The sequence below is a fragment of the Drosophila busckii genome, chromosome 3R (assembly GCF_011750605.1).
Source record: "Drosophila busckii strain San Diego stock center, stock number 13000-0081.31 chromosome 3R, ASM1175060v1, whole genome shotgun sequence".
Lineage (NCBI taxonomy): Eukaryota > Metazoa > Arthropoda > Insecta > Diptera > Drosophilidae > Drosophila > Drosophila busckii.
Window position 1 is genome coordinate 12,099,417 of NC_046607.1, and position 15,763 is coordinate 12,115,179.

The following is a 15,763-nucleotide window of genomic DNA, read 5'->3' on the forward strand; positions in this document are numbered from 1 at the left end:
TTCTTAAATGTTTTAAAAATAACTGAGACAGCGATCTCGACATATGCTCACAGTGTTCGTTGCTTAAGTCTTTTTATGTTTACATTTCTCATGCCCGAATAAATAAAAACACACAAAACGCGTACATAAAAACAAATTTTATTAAATAATTTCCTTAGATTATGCACTGTTCGCATAAATACACTAGGAATAGTACATAATATGGTATTTCTACGTGAGAGAATCGCCATGTGTAATACAGGCCTACTTGTTTTTTACTGTTTTCTAAAAACACTCAAATATTTTATACGGAAATACTACTATAAGCGATTTCCACTAATAAACAACTCTACCAGACTTCACACTTTTGCACAGGATTCATGAACGAGCCCTCTGGGCACTGGAAGTCCTTTGCAAAGTCCTTGACATTGCTGAATGGGCCCAGCACACGGAACTCCGATGGTGAGTGCACGCCAGTGGTAATTCTCATCTTCAGAGATTCTAAAAGTAACAAATGTTGAGTTGAGTCCAGTTTATCTGATATTAATAATGTGGCATGCTAACCTTTGCGATATTTGGCGCACCAGGTTTGGCCAGCCGATATCCAGAACATCTGCTGAGGTGTGTAGTCCAGACCAGGCAGCTTGGGCTCTGCACCGTGCTTCTCAATCCAGCGTTGATAGGCGATATAGGCCTCCTTGACACCGCCATTATCGGCAATATTCTCACCTTGAGTATTGATGCCGTTCAGCTGAAGATAAGGCAACAAATTAAATTACGAATGCAAACAGTTGCTATCTTGAATTTACATTAAGACCCGTAGTGCGCTCCGTGTAGTTGCCATATTGATCAATAATGCATTGGGCCTTGGCCAGATAGGCCTTTTGGGTGTCCGGTGCCCACCAATCACGCAGATTGCCCTTCACATCAAACTGACGACCCTGATCATCAAAGCCATGCGTAATCTCGTGACCAATGACGTAACCAATAGCGCCATAATTCATATACTTTGGTCGTTGGGCATTGAAGAAGTGACCTTGCAATATGCCAGCGGGGAATTCTGCAAAACAAAGGATTATAGATTAATGCGCTGGGTTTAAGCTTGACGGGCTTTAAGCTCACGTATGCTGTTCTCCAGCGAGGAGTAGAAGGCGTTCACTATAGCTGGACGTGCATGACGAATCCAGTCTGTTTTGTTGACGGGCAGACGCAGTTTGTTGAACGAATAGTCAGTGCCAAAGATGTTCATGCCCAAGAAGGACTCAAAGTATTTGTCGGGATTAATATTGAGTTTTTCGTAGTATTTGGCTAGCTTCTCATTGTCCAGCATCTCATCGGGGTAGCCAATGTGCGTGGCCATCTTGTGCAGCTTCTCCTTGGCCTCCTTCTTGGTCTTATCATCCATCCAGTTGACCTCATTGAGTATATCGTTGAACACACCGCGTATATCCGAAACCATATCCAAGGCTTGCGACTTTGACTCCTGGTTAAAGTGCTTGCGCACATAGAGCGATCCCACGGATATGCCAAGGCTGATAGTTCAACAATTATTTGATTTGGGTGTAAAGTCATTTAACAATTAATGTGCATGTCGATGTGGTTGGCGCATATTTGAGAGATTTCACATGCAAATGAAAACATGAAATGAAAATTCAAATGGTTAATCAAGCTCGCAATTGTTTTCCCTAACAAGTAATATAAATAATAAAATAAAATAATAAACAATGCAACTAGTCTGCAAGTATGTTCTCCGCACAGTCTAAACTATTCTTAGCTGGAGAAAAGCTACAATAACTAAATTTGATGAGACAAAAATATGAATATGAGCGCCCTCAGCATGGGCGAGCGATATTCGATATTCGTGCATAATTCTCATGTGGTTATGGGTGCTTGCTATGACCAAAAAGCTAAAATCATGAACTTTGCCTTTTCATCCAACACCAATACCTAGAAGAACCATCCTCGATAGCATCATAGTCACTGCAAGGTTTAAAAGAAGAAAGAAACGAAACAAAAGGAAAGGAAAACAAAAACATGCTGATCAAGTTGCCATATTCGAGAACAACGAAAGGAAAGAAAAAACAACTAAAAGCAGCTAAACCAATAGACCTAAGAGGACAACAGCAGAGTCTTAAGCACTGACCTGCCGGCGGCGATATCGACGCACTCCTTCCAGCGCGCCTCCTGCTCCTGACGGCCAGACAAGGCGGTGGCATATTGCAGCTGCCGCTTGCGGAACTCCTCGCTGAGGAAGCCAATGGAGAAGGCATGGATGCGCCACATCATATAGTTGGCAATCACGCGATTGGGTGTTTTGGCCAGCAGCTTGCCCAGCTCCTCGAAGAACGACGGCACTGTTAGATTGATGACCTCATCATCCTTCATGTTCAGCCCCTCGGGCAACAGCGCATTCATATAGTCCACCCACTGCACATAAGGATACGCCGCTTGCAGCTGCTGTGGCGTGCGCAGATGGAACAACTCCGAGGAGTTGCGACGCTTCTCATTGGGCCAAGAGATCTAGCAAAGCATGCATGAGTCTAAGATTCAAAGTCAATTTATTTACGCGCTTACATTGGCCAGCGCCATTTCAAACTCGAGCGAGGCGAGCAGCTGCTCCTTGGCCTGCTGCTTCTCGGCACCAAACAGCACCGCTATGTCCACCATATAGTCGTAGTAAGCACTGACCAACGTCTCATTGAAGCCTTTGACCAGATACTCGCGACTCAGTGCCAAAGAGGATTGATCCAGCTGCAAGGCAAGCAAATGAAATATAATTCTTTGATTATATATTATATAGCTTACGTCTATGATGCGCTTGGTGCTGTTCTGCAGATCGACGCCAATGGAGAAATCAATGATGTAGTCCATGCTGAAGCCAGCGCCACGGAACTTCTTGACCTGCTCCTGCCAGCTCCAAGTATTGTCTGCGTTCCAGCTGTCGCCCACCAGCAACGGCCAGCCGCCCAAGCTTTTGGCTATCTTGGTAATCGGCTCCGGGCCCAAGGTCTCAATGAGCGCTAAGCAAGGGCAACGATAGTTAGTTTGAATGCGCAGTGTGGCCTGCGTCGAGCTACTTACTCTTGTTCATGCAGGCTCTGTAGAGCAAGTTGGGCAGCTGGAAGTGCTTGGGCTCTGTGTCTGGTCGGTCGGCGGTGATGATGTCCTTCAACTGCTCCTGCAGCTTGTCAGAGATGACAGAGAACGTGCTAATGGACACCTTGTCGTCGGGTATGTTCTCCTGCTCCACGTAGCTGCCGCAGGCGAATTCGTAAAAGTTGTCGCAGGGCTCCACCTCGGAGTTAATCTTGCTGAGCACAGTGGAGGCGGTGTGTATGCACTCCTTGGTCAGGCACACGCTCTCCGCACTGGGTTTGCTGGCGCTGGGCACCTTGTTCATCGTGGTGCTGTCGCCATGCAAGGCCGTAGCCTCTGGCGCCGCTGGCGGCATGTCCATGCTGCCATGGCTGCTGGCCTTCACTGCATCGTAGGCGTAGAGACCAAAGCCAGCGGCGGCAACAAGGAACAGTATGCTGCTCAGTATGAGCAGGCTGCGCTCCAGCTTGGTGCGTCTACGCCACCAGTTGGGGTTCCTATTATAAACAGACGCAATGAGCAACAAATTAAATCCAAGCCAAGACATTCATAAATCTTAATTTACCCAAGCGGCGCCCCCGCCGCGACGTGCGTAGTAAAAGTGCTTTTCACTATTCCCCCACTCCCTCCCTCCCCACATGACTCTTTGCATAGCTTTGCTCATGCCATTGACATCGATGCGAACGCATTTGTCGCCATTTATAATCAATTCACTTTTTCTTTTTTTTTTTTCTTTTGACATCGGCGAGCTCTAACTTCAGCGCCCGTTGCTCATCTCGTTTGTCTTCTGTCTTGGTTTAGCTTTAAACTTGTTTATCAACAATCCCTCTCTGCTGCCCACTGATAGCCACACTAGCCAACCAGACGTAGCTACTGTGAGAATTTCACTTTTGCAAATTTCCCAACTATGGTTCAAATTTACGGCCATCAAATAGAATATTCATAACGGCTTCAATGATAGAGAAAGTAGCGCTGTGTTAGGCTTAGCATATTCGGAATTTTAAAATACTAAACTTTGCTGCATAGTGTACCTAATTAGCAACTTCCTACCAAATTGGCCAATAGCTGCATGCATGTTGGACAAATTAAAAAAAAATGCTGTTTGAATAAAAATAGGTACGACTGGTTTTCAGTTTACAAAGTAATTGAGTAAAGTTTCGTCTGTGTGTTTTTTATTTACACAAAACAATTTACCCACACAAAAAGTTCATATACAAATTAATGATAGACCATATTTTAGTTGGCAACCATTTCCGTACAGTTTGCACGCTTCAATTACGATCCAAATAATAAAAATCATAATGCGCGCTGAAGTTAGTAAAAAATATTTGCGTTGCAGGAGCCCAAGAGATGATTTTAATGAGCGATTAAGTCACGCTCTATAAATAGACACATATATACATATGTATAAGTATCTGTTGATTACATGCAAAAAAAAATAATAAAAAACAGCCTATGAGGCCGAAAGTCACAAACCTCACTTGACACGTGTAGGGGAATTGTTTAAATATAGCAACTGCTTAATATCTATATGCATATAGTCGATGCGACTTTTACAGCAGATGATAGAGTAAAAGCGGCGTTGGCTTAGCGTTGGCCAAAACTAATTTATCAGCTGCCAAGGCCAGCACAAATTATTTTGGGCAAGCACACATTAAACAAGAATTTTTATGGCTTAAGCTATATTTCAATATTCTTTAAGTTTATGTTTGTTTTTATGCGCTGCCTTGCAAAATGAGTTGCAAACAATTCGTTTTTTTAGTTATTGAGGTTTGGCATCGCCAAATTTAATCTAACAGCCCAAACAATGGCTAAACAATTTAACAACAATAAATGCAATTTGCATGACAATAATTAATTTGTTTAATGTGGCAAAACCTGTGGGTGATGTTGACGTACGATTATAGCAAATAGAACACGCTAGCTATATATTGAGGCTCAGCGTCATTAGGCCAAATGACAATGGGCACATGCTGAGAAAAGTTAAGGCACATTAAACAGTTGCAGGTGCTTTCCCTTTTAAAACAGGATATATATTAATATTTATCAGTCATTAGCAATATTATTTTTTAAAAAATACACAACTAGTGCCAAGTGCAGTTGAGTGCAACGGACTTGGTTAAGACGAGTTCATTAACTACTGCTGCACGTTCTGCATTTCGTCTGGCAAACTTAACCTTGATGACCGAATTATGATTAATAATAAGTTACACAGCCATAAATTTAATATACAGGTTAAAGCAGCAGCAGCAACAGGTTTAAATTACTAATGACATATAAATACATTTTTTGTTGCTTTTTTGATTTGGTTTAAACACACGCAGCAAAAAGTTAAACAATGCTAAGTTATGCATGTGATTAAAAGTAAACAATGCGCTTAAGCTGTACATTTTTATTAATATATGTAGCTAGTACCTATTAAAGGTTGAACGACATTTAAAAAAGACGTCAGTAAGTAATACTAGTAACAATAATCGGAAATGCGCAAGCAAACTTGAAATTGTTTGAACTTGTAAATGAAATTATGAAATCTTTAATTTTTTTTATTAAATGCTATTATTAGTCAAGCTGTTTGAGCTTTAGTCAGGCATTAGCTAACGATGTTGTAGGTCGTGTAGTTATTCTTTTACCTACATCTCCGGATGCTGCATGCAATGCACGAACCACGAAGCTCTTACCTCATTCATAGTTAGGATTTGATACAATTGTGTTATTAAATTTTCTCATGTGTCAGGGTTATGCAATCGACTTCACCACAAACAGCAGCAGCAGCAGCCTCGCGGATGCTTCTTATCAGCAGCGATATCAGCAGACGACATGCTTAGCATCATAACCAAGCATCTCAAACTGTAGCCCTAAGCCTAAGCTTACTTTTAGGGGTGTGTGCACTGCCACTAACGCGTATGTGTATTATTTATTGAATTTATACAAATGTGTCTGTGTGCGTGGGGGGTGCAAAGGGTAAGGCGGAGGGCACAGCTTGTCAATGGGCGCCAGTTTCAAGTCGTGCTTTTGTCTCCGTGTTGCCCAATAAATGTGTCAAGTGCAGGCGGCGTTTTTGCCATTGACGTGACACTTTTGCCGTCACACTCAGGTGTGTGCTGCATGTGTGTGTCTCTGTGTGTGTGTGTGTGTATGACGTTTGGCAACATTGCTTACTTTTAGGGTCTTTGTTTGTATTTTTATATATATATTTTTTAATATGTTTTTGATCTTCTTTGGCATCAGCTTTATTAGCATGCATAGCTTTGATTGACTCCAAGCATTGGCTTTGGCTATAATATTTATAGTTTATCATACATTTGTGTGACAACAACAATTGTTTTGAAATAATGAGCTGTATGCGTATGGCATTTGTGCTTCCGTTATTCCAAGCTGTTGGCCTGGCTAAAGCATTTAAAAGCTTTGAAGTTACACGACTACGTTATACACTTACTCCACTATTAATTGCCCATTGTGTTTAACTTACTCACTTAATTGATGTGCCTAACTCTAAAAATAAACAACTATTGTTGTTGCAAAATAAGAAATATCTGTCGGCCAACTGACTCATTTTAAGTAATAATAAATTTTAGTGGTTTGTCAGCAACTGACAGATCCATTAGCTTACAAAATCGCATTGGGGCTTGTTGTAAAAAGTTGTAAAAACGGTAATAACAAACACTTGGGATGGTCCGTCAATTCGGCTGGCCTTTGTTAGCTACGGCCCTATGGGGGCTCTCACTTTCTGAATAGGTTTGCTCATGCTGCTGCTGCTGCTGCTGCTCTGATATATACATGTGCACGTTTATACATATATACTACGTATAGTAAAGCTCCAAACAACGACAAATTGCCTTCCAAGTGTTAATTTGTGCCACAGACGCAATTACCTAATACATTTTAATTTCGCTTCACTTGCGCTTGAGATATAAGATGGAACTTAGCTGCTTCAGCTATTTGTTGCTGCTCGTGTCGACTTTTGTTGCTGTAGTCGCTGTTTTAATTGCTCGAAATATTAGAGCTGTCATATCATTTAAGCAACTGCGTGTGCGCGCTCATTAAGACTGTCGGGAATGCAGCCGCCGCAACGCATATGAGCCATAAACTTAATTCACTGATAACATAAGAGCCAAGCCACAGTTCAGATTGAGCGAGCGAGATAAAGGCAAAGTGCATCGATTGTAGTTAGTTATAAAATTGCAACAAAAATGAACTTAAGTGCTCGAAATAAAAATAGCATAAAGTGTATATTAAGCTTGACCAGCCAATAATACAAAGTGAGCGACAGTTTGTCTAGCTCGACAAACTGCAACAATTAAATTTCTAATTGCCCAAATACACTAATAAAGTGTATATTATAGTCTAGTTAATTTAAATGTTTGCACAAAGTAACTTTTAATTGTTGCTGCCATTAAGTGCATTTAGGATTAATGCAGCTTTAACTTGACCTCTACTTGTGCAAAGCATATTTTGTTTATTGAAAAATAAAAATCTGCTTAACTCAAAGTGGGAAACGCGCAATTTGCAAACAGGAAGCCCTTCCCAAGTGCGCAATAGATGCAAAGAGCAGCAAGCTGCAAAAGCGAAAGTGGGCGTGGCAGCAGTTGCAGTTGCTCCAATTGCTGTACAACCTTTAATAGGCTACCAGGTGGGCAGGAAAAAGCCTAACGGAAACGGAAACCAAATGCCAAAGTGCGGCGGCGACAATTGCAATTGCCTTTGCCCCGCTTCAGGGGTAGCCACATAAATAACGGTAATATGGCAGGGTTGCCAAATGAAAAAAAAATAGTTATGCATGTGCATATACATACATATATAAAAATCGGACGCCAAGGTAGGCCGTCTGTCAAAATGTCTCACTCTGATTTTTTCATTGAGCATTACGAGTTGCGAGTTGCGTTTTGCATGCTAACGAAATATGTTTCTTGGATGAGTGCCCAACAGCAATATTAGCAATATTATTCAGCCATGACAAGGCAAATTCATTACATATGCATTCAGCATTTGTGTGTGACAAAAAGGCCAACAGAATTTCTCTTTAACACTGACCTTATGGCTCTTTGAAGTAAGGCCTAAAGTGAATGCAAACTAAACAGATCACTGAGCCCTAATGGGGCAGTAGCCGTTAACTTAAACGCTTCTTGGTTAGGATCGCGCGTGCCTGAATTAATCGCCACGTACGAATTTGCCGCCAACAAACAAATCATCGCAATTATAAGCAAACGACACTCACGTAATTCTTTTATTCCAGTAAAAGTTACGAGAGTGGGCCTCACATAATTCTGTGTAGCCTCATCAATCACTGACTCGACAAATGCCCCGCATTACGCTCAACTTGTTGTTTATTATGTGACGATGTGAGTAATAAAGCCGTTTACAACAAGAAGTCAAAGACCGGGCCTATTACGTGCGCTACACGCTCTAAAATCTTGTACAGATCCTCATTAAGCGAGTCACCATCGCATCGGATCGGCTTGGGGCACAGCATTTACTTTTGGCCTGGATTTCAATGATTTATGATAAACAAGTGTTGGCCATAAGGAAGCAATGCACTTGAATGCAATACACTTAAGAATTTCAAACCAAACAAAGGCAAGAGTAACACTTGACTTCTTAAACATTAAAAAATTGCAATGCATGAGTTTGTTTACCTGTAAAATATGTAAAAAAAAAAGCTGTAGCCTTTTGTAAGTTCAGCAATCAGCTAAAGTTATAGTTTAACAATTTGTTTGTTTACATTTTATTTTCGGTTTATTGCCCCCACAATTAGTGCGAGTGTGTGAAAGTGAGAGAGGCAGCTAATTAATTTGCCACATGGCTCCATAAAAAGCTAAAACCTACAACTAAAACTAAAACCACAAGGCACAACAGGCTGCATATGTTCATAGTTTAGGCATATTTGCTTGAGCTATGGGTGAGGGCTAAGTTGCAAGCTAGTGCGCCTTTGGGGGCGTGGCAGTGTGCCATAGTTAAACCGCAAAAGCTTCACCTTCGAGGCAGCAAAAAAGAAACGCAAAGAAAACGCAATCGCATGGCCAAGCGGTTGACCATAATTGGAGTTAGCAGTGGCTGTTGACCACGTTAAGGTCTGCGTGCATTTAATTATGCAATTTGAGCAAATAAGCAACTACGCAACAGTAACAGCAACAATAGCAGTAACAATAACAACTACAGTTGCAACAAAAAACAACAATGCAACAAAATATGAAAACTCGGCCCAAAGCGTTGAACAGTTTGGTTCTTGGCTGATTTCTCGTTGATTTTGGTTGACCTAAATACCGCAAAAAAATAAACAAACAAATGCCAAAAATCGACTCAGAATTAGTCAAACTTGTATAACCGGTAAGACTAAGTTTCATCGTTTATGGCCCGATGCATGATAGGTGTGATATTTATTTGGGAAATAGCCCACAAAGCCTTTTCATTGTGCGTTGCCTATTTGCCTTTTAAATAAACATCAATCATGCAGAGATTCTACTTACTAAACAAAAAGAACTCATTGCCAGACGAACTCGAAAAAAAAAACGTTCAATGAAAACAGCAAAAAGTTTCAATGCGGCTTTATCTTTTGCTGTCTTGGCTAAATTACAGCTTAAAGACTAACCTAGGAAAACTGAAAACAAATTGTTAAGTACCTTTACTTCACCTCAAGATTATAAGAATTGAGCAATTGTGCATGTGAAATCGAAACGCAACTGGTTAATTAGAGAGCGCCTAATATTAAACGTGAGAATAAACTCATATGTTTATAACAAATACGAGGAAACAATTGCAATGCTTACGTTTTTAATAATTGCACAAGTTGTAAAAACAAATACCAGTCATTAGAGCTTAAACAAACATTGAATCTTGTAATTATAACTATTAAAATATAGACAATTACCAAAAACATGCGCGTGCGTTAAAAGATACAGAACAACTGTGTTTTGGCTTTGAAACAAAAAGTAATTATTTTAAAGCTGCCAAATCTCTTGGTTTGCGTATTAAACAAGTAACTAATAATTTAAAAATAGCATCTTAAAGAAGTCAGCTAGCTGAAAGCCAGTTTTTGTTTTTGAACTCATATCTTGATCTGGCTGGAACGTGTTTTTAATAAATATGCGCAACTTTCTTTTCTTTTTATGTGTTTTGTTTGTTATAAAATTGAATGGCTATGGGCAGGGTAGGGCAAGTGAAATTGACTCGGCTAAAATTTAAATAAAATACAATACTCGCACTTTTTGTAAATATTTACAGTTATATATTGGGTGTACTATTGAATGCACAAGTGCATTTATGAATGCATATGTGTATTCAAAGTATAGGGAATGTCACAGAAGACGAACAACTTACTTAATGACTGTTTGCATGTTAATGTTAACCGTTTTAACAATATTGACTCTTTTGGACGCGTCAAGTACTTTTATCTTTTCTTTTTAGTTAACGTTAACGAGACGCTGCTTAGCTGTTAAAGAGACATAAATGAATTGCATTTAGTTAGCATGTGTGCTTAAGTTGCATAAATGCAAAAACATTCAATAGTCTCCAAACAATTCAAAGAAACCACTAGTTTATATTTACATAGCGCTCACGCAGCTATTCGGATTTAACTGCCACTAAAACTAGTATCTTATCACTTGTCCAGCGTTAGTATGAACTCAAGCACGAACGAAAACCAACTGTTAAAAATTACACTGCGCCAGCTGTATTTAAAAGTTGGTCGCCTCAAGCCCGGGTTAGCGACTATCGATATCCAACAGATGCTTAATTCAAACACTACTATCGCAAACACTTTAACGCAGGCAGATAGTGAGTCTCTAAATTACACAACCAATCAATCTCAAGTTTATTTACCTTTTTATAAAACAGAAACTGCAAGGCCCCGCGTAATTACGTTATAAACTTTGAGATATCTTTACAGTAATTTCTAAAAATATAGAAAAGTATGCTGCAGTCTAAAAAATAGGGGTTCAAGAGAAGGAAAGTACATAAGCATAAGCTTGTCATTCAGAAATAAATAGTTCTTGTAAATAATTAGTGCAATTTCAATCTAAGCATGACCTCATACTCATACTTTATTTAATTATTATTTAAAACTCGCGTTTAGAATATGAGCTTTTAAAAACAACCGCATTATACAAAAATAGTTCTATGCACTTACACAACACTTATATATTTATGGGCAATAGGAAAACTATCGCTCACTAAGTTCGTTCGTTCATTTTACGAGTATCTTAATCGAACTTGTTCTCTACTGCTGCCGCTCTAAATATAAATCGGCTGTACAATCGATAACCTTGCAAAAGTCTAACGCGAAAATCCACGCTACATTGTTTTGCTAAAAATAATAGTGTATTTATAATAAAATAATAATTGTAAATATGCATACAAGTTGTTAAATAAGATGGTTTAGTATTAGACATCAAGGAAAGTATACACATTCAATATATACACACCATAATACAGCTTATCAACTTTTATAAGACCGTGTCGGTGCATGTTCTAATGAACTGCTTTCATGCTATGGAAATTAGGCTATGGAACAAGTGACTAGTTCGTTAAATTTAATAAAAACATTTTATTCTAATACAGAGGCGAGATTGGAAATAAAAAAGCCAGCAAAGGTAACTAAAGCTACGTTCAAGCAACATAAATCAGGGCAATGGACTTGTCGCAGCCACCGCCACAGTTGCTGACGGCGCCGTCAGCGCTAGCGACAAACTTCACATCGATGCCTCCACCCAATATGGGCGGCCAACACTACAGGCACTACTCGCATCATGGAGCAAACAAGCAGGGGTACAACCACTTCAAACCCTTTATGCCCGGTGGTTTTCAACGACCATTTGGAATGTCCCAGGATGACTTTGATGGTAAACGTCTGCGCAAGAGTGTTATGCGAAAGACTGTGGACTATAATGCGTCCATTATAAAGGCATTGGAGGTAAGCGCACACACTTTCTTTTATATAGTGTGCAGTGGCTAATGCTACTTATTGTTTTCAGACACGCCTCTGGCAGCGCGATCACCGAGACCGTTTGGCTCTGCAACCGGATAGCATATATGTGCCACAAATGCTGCCGCCTTCGAGTTACCTTGATAATCCAGCAAATGCTATAACAACGCGTTTTGTCAAAACAGCCACAAATAAAATGCGCTGTCCAATCTTTACGCTCGCCTGGACGCCCGAAGGCAGACGATTGGTTACCGGTGCCAGTTCCGGCGAATTTACACTCTGGAATGGACTGACGTTTAACTTCGAAACCATTCTACAGGTGAGCTTGACCCACGAGTAAACAATAAATGTTGAACTGTTATAAGTAATGTGCATTTATTTTTGAATTCGTCTTTAAAGGCACACGATATATCAGTACGGACGATGGTGTGGTCACATAACGACAGCTGGATGGTGACTGGTGACCATGGCGGATATGTTAAGTACTGGCAATCGAACATGAACAACGTGAAGATGTATCAGGCGCACAAGGAGGCGATTAGGGGAATAAGGTATTGCCTAATGATTGTAATTGTCAGATTGTATTTACCATTTAGCAGCTGCCGGTGCCGCAAGCAAGAGTCCAACACCACCGAACCACCCAAGTTTAGATCGTTTACAGTTACGTTTTTGCAGTTTAGCATGCAATTCTTTTAACGCTCTTCTCCTTATCATTTTCGCAAATTTACAAGTTTACCAAGCCATTTCCTTTCATTCTCTCGTTTTCTTTATCTGTTTGTCCTCGGGGGCTGTTGCAATTTAATAAAAATAAAGCCGTCTATTAAGCAACATGCCAGGTCTCCCAAACTCATGTTAGACAGTTAGACAAGAATTCATTTCGCGCGCGTTCAATTCTTAAAAAGATTGCACATATTTTCTAGTCAAAAACATTAAGTTTAACAACAAATAAATACTGTGATATGCCTAACACTGAAGACTGTGAAAGAAACAAAACTTGTGCATTAATATGCACTCAATTGATTTAAACAATTTGAATTTGTGTCACTTAAAGAAAACAATAAACGAAAACTGACAAGAATTACGAAAAATAAAAACCAAATCGTTGCACAATTTTATTTGCGCGTTCCAAGGCTACACCAAAAATAATAAAATGCTTTTAGCGAAATTGTTTTCTATCAAATTCGGGGGTTCGAGTGTTTTTCTTTATTCAAAAAACAACGCCTGCCGACCAAGTGGGAGCGGGAGAGGGTAGATCAAGAGCATTCCGCCTGGCAACTTGTCGAGAACCTCTTGCTTACCACATCTTTGAGCCCCCACCACACCTGAACACAATACACAACAACACTCACCACACTTACACAAGCACACACGCACGCATACTGTATTTGTATTTCGTTTCCATATGCTAAACTCGCTGTCTGTCTCTTGAACTCGAAAACCCATTCTGAATCCAAAAATTCCAACTGAGCGCAGTTTCAGTCCGACGGACAGCAAATTTGTCAGCGGCAGTGATGACGGCACGTTACGCATTTGGGACTTTATGCGCTGTCAGGAGGAACGAGTGCTACGTGGTAAGTAAATGCCCAATCTCATCTAAATTCAACATTTTATTGAGCCCATGCTCTGCCCCTACTACTAGGACACGGCGCGGACGTTAAATGCGTGCACTGGCATCCACAGAAAGCCATGATCGTGAGTGGCAGCAAGGATAATCAGCAACCCATTAAAATTTGGGATCCAAAGAGTGGCATTGCGTTAGCCACACTGTAAGTAACTTAAACTAGCAATCTAAAGCACGTAACTAACTAAAACTAAAACAACTGGTTTTCTTTTTCAGTCATGCTCACAAGTCCACTGTAATGGATCTCAAGTGGAACGACAATGGCAATTGGCTAGTAACGGCTTCACGTGATCATTTACTCAAGCTCTTTGACATACGTAATCTGCGCGAGGAGGTGCAAGTGTTCCGTGGTCACAAAAAAGAAGCCAGCTCCGTATCGTGGCATCCCATACACGAGGGTCTATTCTGCTCTGGTGGCTCCGATGGTTCAATTCTTTTCTGGAACGTAGGGTGCGTTAAATCGGCTTCAAATATATCCAACAAAATTTTAATTATCGTTAATTTTTAGTACGGATAAGGAAATTGGCTGCGTGGAGACGGCACATGATAGCATAGTATGGACACTTGCCTGGCATCCACTGGGCCATATTTTGTGCTCTGGATCCAACGATCACACTATCAAGTTCTGGACGCGTAACCGACCAGGAGATCTTATGCGAGACAAATACAATCTTAATACACTTCCTGCTAGTTTGGCCGCCTTAGATGAGTGTGAATACGGTTCGTGTCTCAAATCTCAAAATTGTATTGAAAACATTCTAAAATATAAATTTATTTGCAGATGACGCCATCATACCTGGCATGGGTCCGGAAGACAAAGTTGAGTTCACGGAGAGTCTTACGGCCGACAAGGGCTTTATTCCGGGCTTGGATTTGGATGCGGGCAGCAAAGCAGCGCTCGACCGAGACCGCGAGAAGAAGGTGCCTTATAGCAAACCTATACCTCGAAACTTTCAAGTACAATGGGCGGGACCACGTCGCGCCGATGATCCCAGCGTGCTTAGCATACACGATGAGCTTGCAGCGCGTGAGTCTAAGGATTCCAGCAATGGACTTTCGCATCAGCAGATCAGCGAAAACACACTTGAAGGCATATTGGCTAGCGGCATGCTGAACGGCCTTGATCCACAGACTATAGTCGGCATCTTTGTCTACGGCCGTTTTATTCGCGTGCATCCAGACTCGCGTCTAATGGCCGCCTTACGCCAGGGTGCTGAGTATCTGAACAAGTACATTGATGCGGGCAAGTTGGAGGAGCTGCGCGACGTGGTGCCGCTAAGCGAACGTGAGCGTTCCCGGTCTGTTTCGCCAACGCTGGATCCACAAGTGACGCAAGGTCGAGGCGAGGTGTCACCGCCACCCAAAAAATCTCGCTTTGAGCCGCGCCAGCACAACGCACAGCTGGTGTGTGTGCGTGAGCTGCTACTGCTAAAGAAACCTTTCCTCCCGTCCCTGCTAACAGTTAAGAGCCAGCAGCCCAAAACAGAATTCATTGATGAACCGTCGAACTATGGCAGCGGCTCGCCCATGGACCAATCGCAACGCGAGGACATGAATAGGCCCAACCCATGGGCAAATAATGGGCCGTGGACAAACTATGGCAATGGAAACGGCAATAATTCTGGCGGCTCCAACATGCAAAATGGCTATGGCAACAATAGTGGCGACAATTTCAATGACCGTGATCGTGATCAGTTTCAAAAAGGCGGCAACAACAATCACAGTGGGCAGCAGCGTCGGAGGCGCGGCAATAATAACGGCGGTGGTGGAGGAGGAGGCGGTGGTGGTGGCCGCAATCGTGGCCGCTCTAATAATAATAGACGCTTCTAGTGGTACCCACCACCACCACCAACAACAACAACAACAACAGAAGAAACAGAAACACATTCTCAAAGTTCGTTTTGTAAACACACATGCATACATACAACAACAAAGAAGAGACAAATATCTGCTAGGCAAAGCAATGTGAACTTTATTTTATGCTTAAGAACGATTTATATTATTACATGCACGTACATATTTTCCATATGTTGTAATATCCATAGACAACTTCTAACGGCCTTTTTGAATTTATTCTATCCGATCCGTTTGGCTGTTAGATCTGGCATAGGCAATGATCGTCCGACCACCACAGCTCATCGAGCGTAAAT

The 15,763-nt window shown here is 41.2% G+C and overlaps 2 protein-coding genes across 6 annotated transcripts; one reads left to right on the top strand and one right to left on the bottom strand.

Annotated features, from left to right (window-relative positions):
- Positions 1-125: 125 nt before the first annotated feature.
- LOC108603423 (neprilysin-2) lies at positions 126-12,980 on the bottom strand. Of its 5 annotated transcripts, XM_017992228.1 has the most exons (11): positions 10,618-10,706; positions 10,390-10,501; positions 3,061-3,572; positions 2,785-2,999; positions 2,554-2,730; positions 2,123-2,499; positions 1,906-1,959; positions 1,102-1,511; positions 789-1,039; positions 544-730; positions 126-480 (listed from the first exon to the last, which is right to left on the bottom strand). In XM_017992228.1, the coding sequence occupies exons 2-11, from the start codon at positions 10,404-10,406 to the stop codon at positions 329-331; spliced, it is 2,352 nt and encodes a 783-aa protein (XP_017847717.1). In that variant the 5' UTR covers positions 10,407-10,501; positions 10,618-10,706; the 3' UTR covers positions 126-328. The 5 variants fall into 5 exon arrangements, with proteins under 5 accessions (XP_017847717.1, XP_017847713.1, XP_017847714.1 ...); XM_017992224.1 differs by lacking the exons at positions 10,390-10,501; positions 10,618-10,706 and adding an exon at positions 12,582-12,980; XM_017992225.1 differs by lacking the exons at positions 10,390-10,501; positions 10,618-10,706 and adding an exon at positions 12,582-12,979 and having other exon boundaries at positions 1,927-1,959.
- Positions 11,331-15,662, top strand: LOC108603424 (pre-mRNA 3' end processing protein WDR33). Its single transcript, XM_017992230.1, has 9 exons — positions 11,331-11,463; positions 11,629-11,980; positions 12,042-12,311; positions 12,392-12,543; positions 13,466-13,563; positions 13,632-13,758; positions 13,830-14,063; positions 14,122-14,333; positions 14,395-15,662. Exons 2-9 carry the CDS (start codon positions 11,699-11,701, stop codon positions 15,441-15,443), a joined length of 2,424 nt encoding a protein of 807 aa, XP_017847719.1. The 5' UTR covers positions 11,331-11,463; positions 11,629-11,698; the 3' UTR covers positions 15,444-15,662.
- The last annotated feature ends 101 nt before the right edge of the window (positions 15,663-15,763 follow it).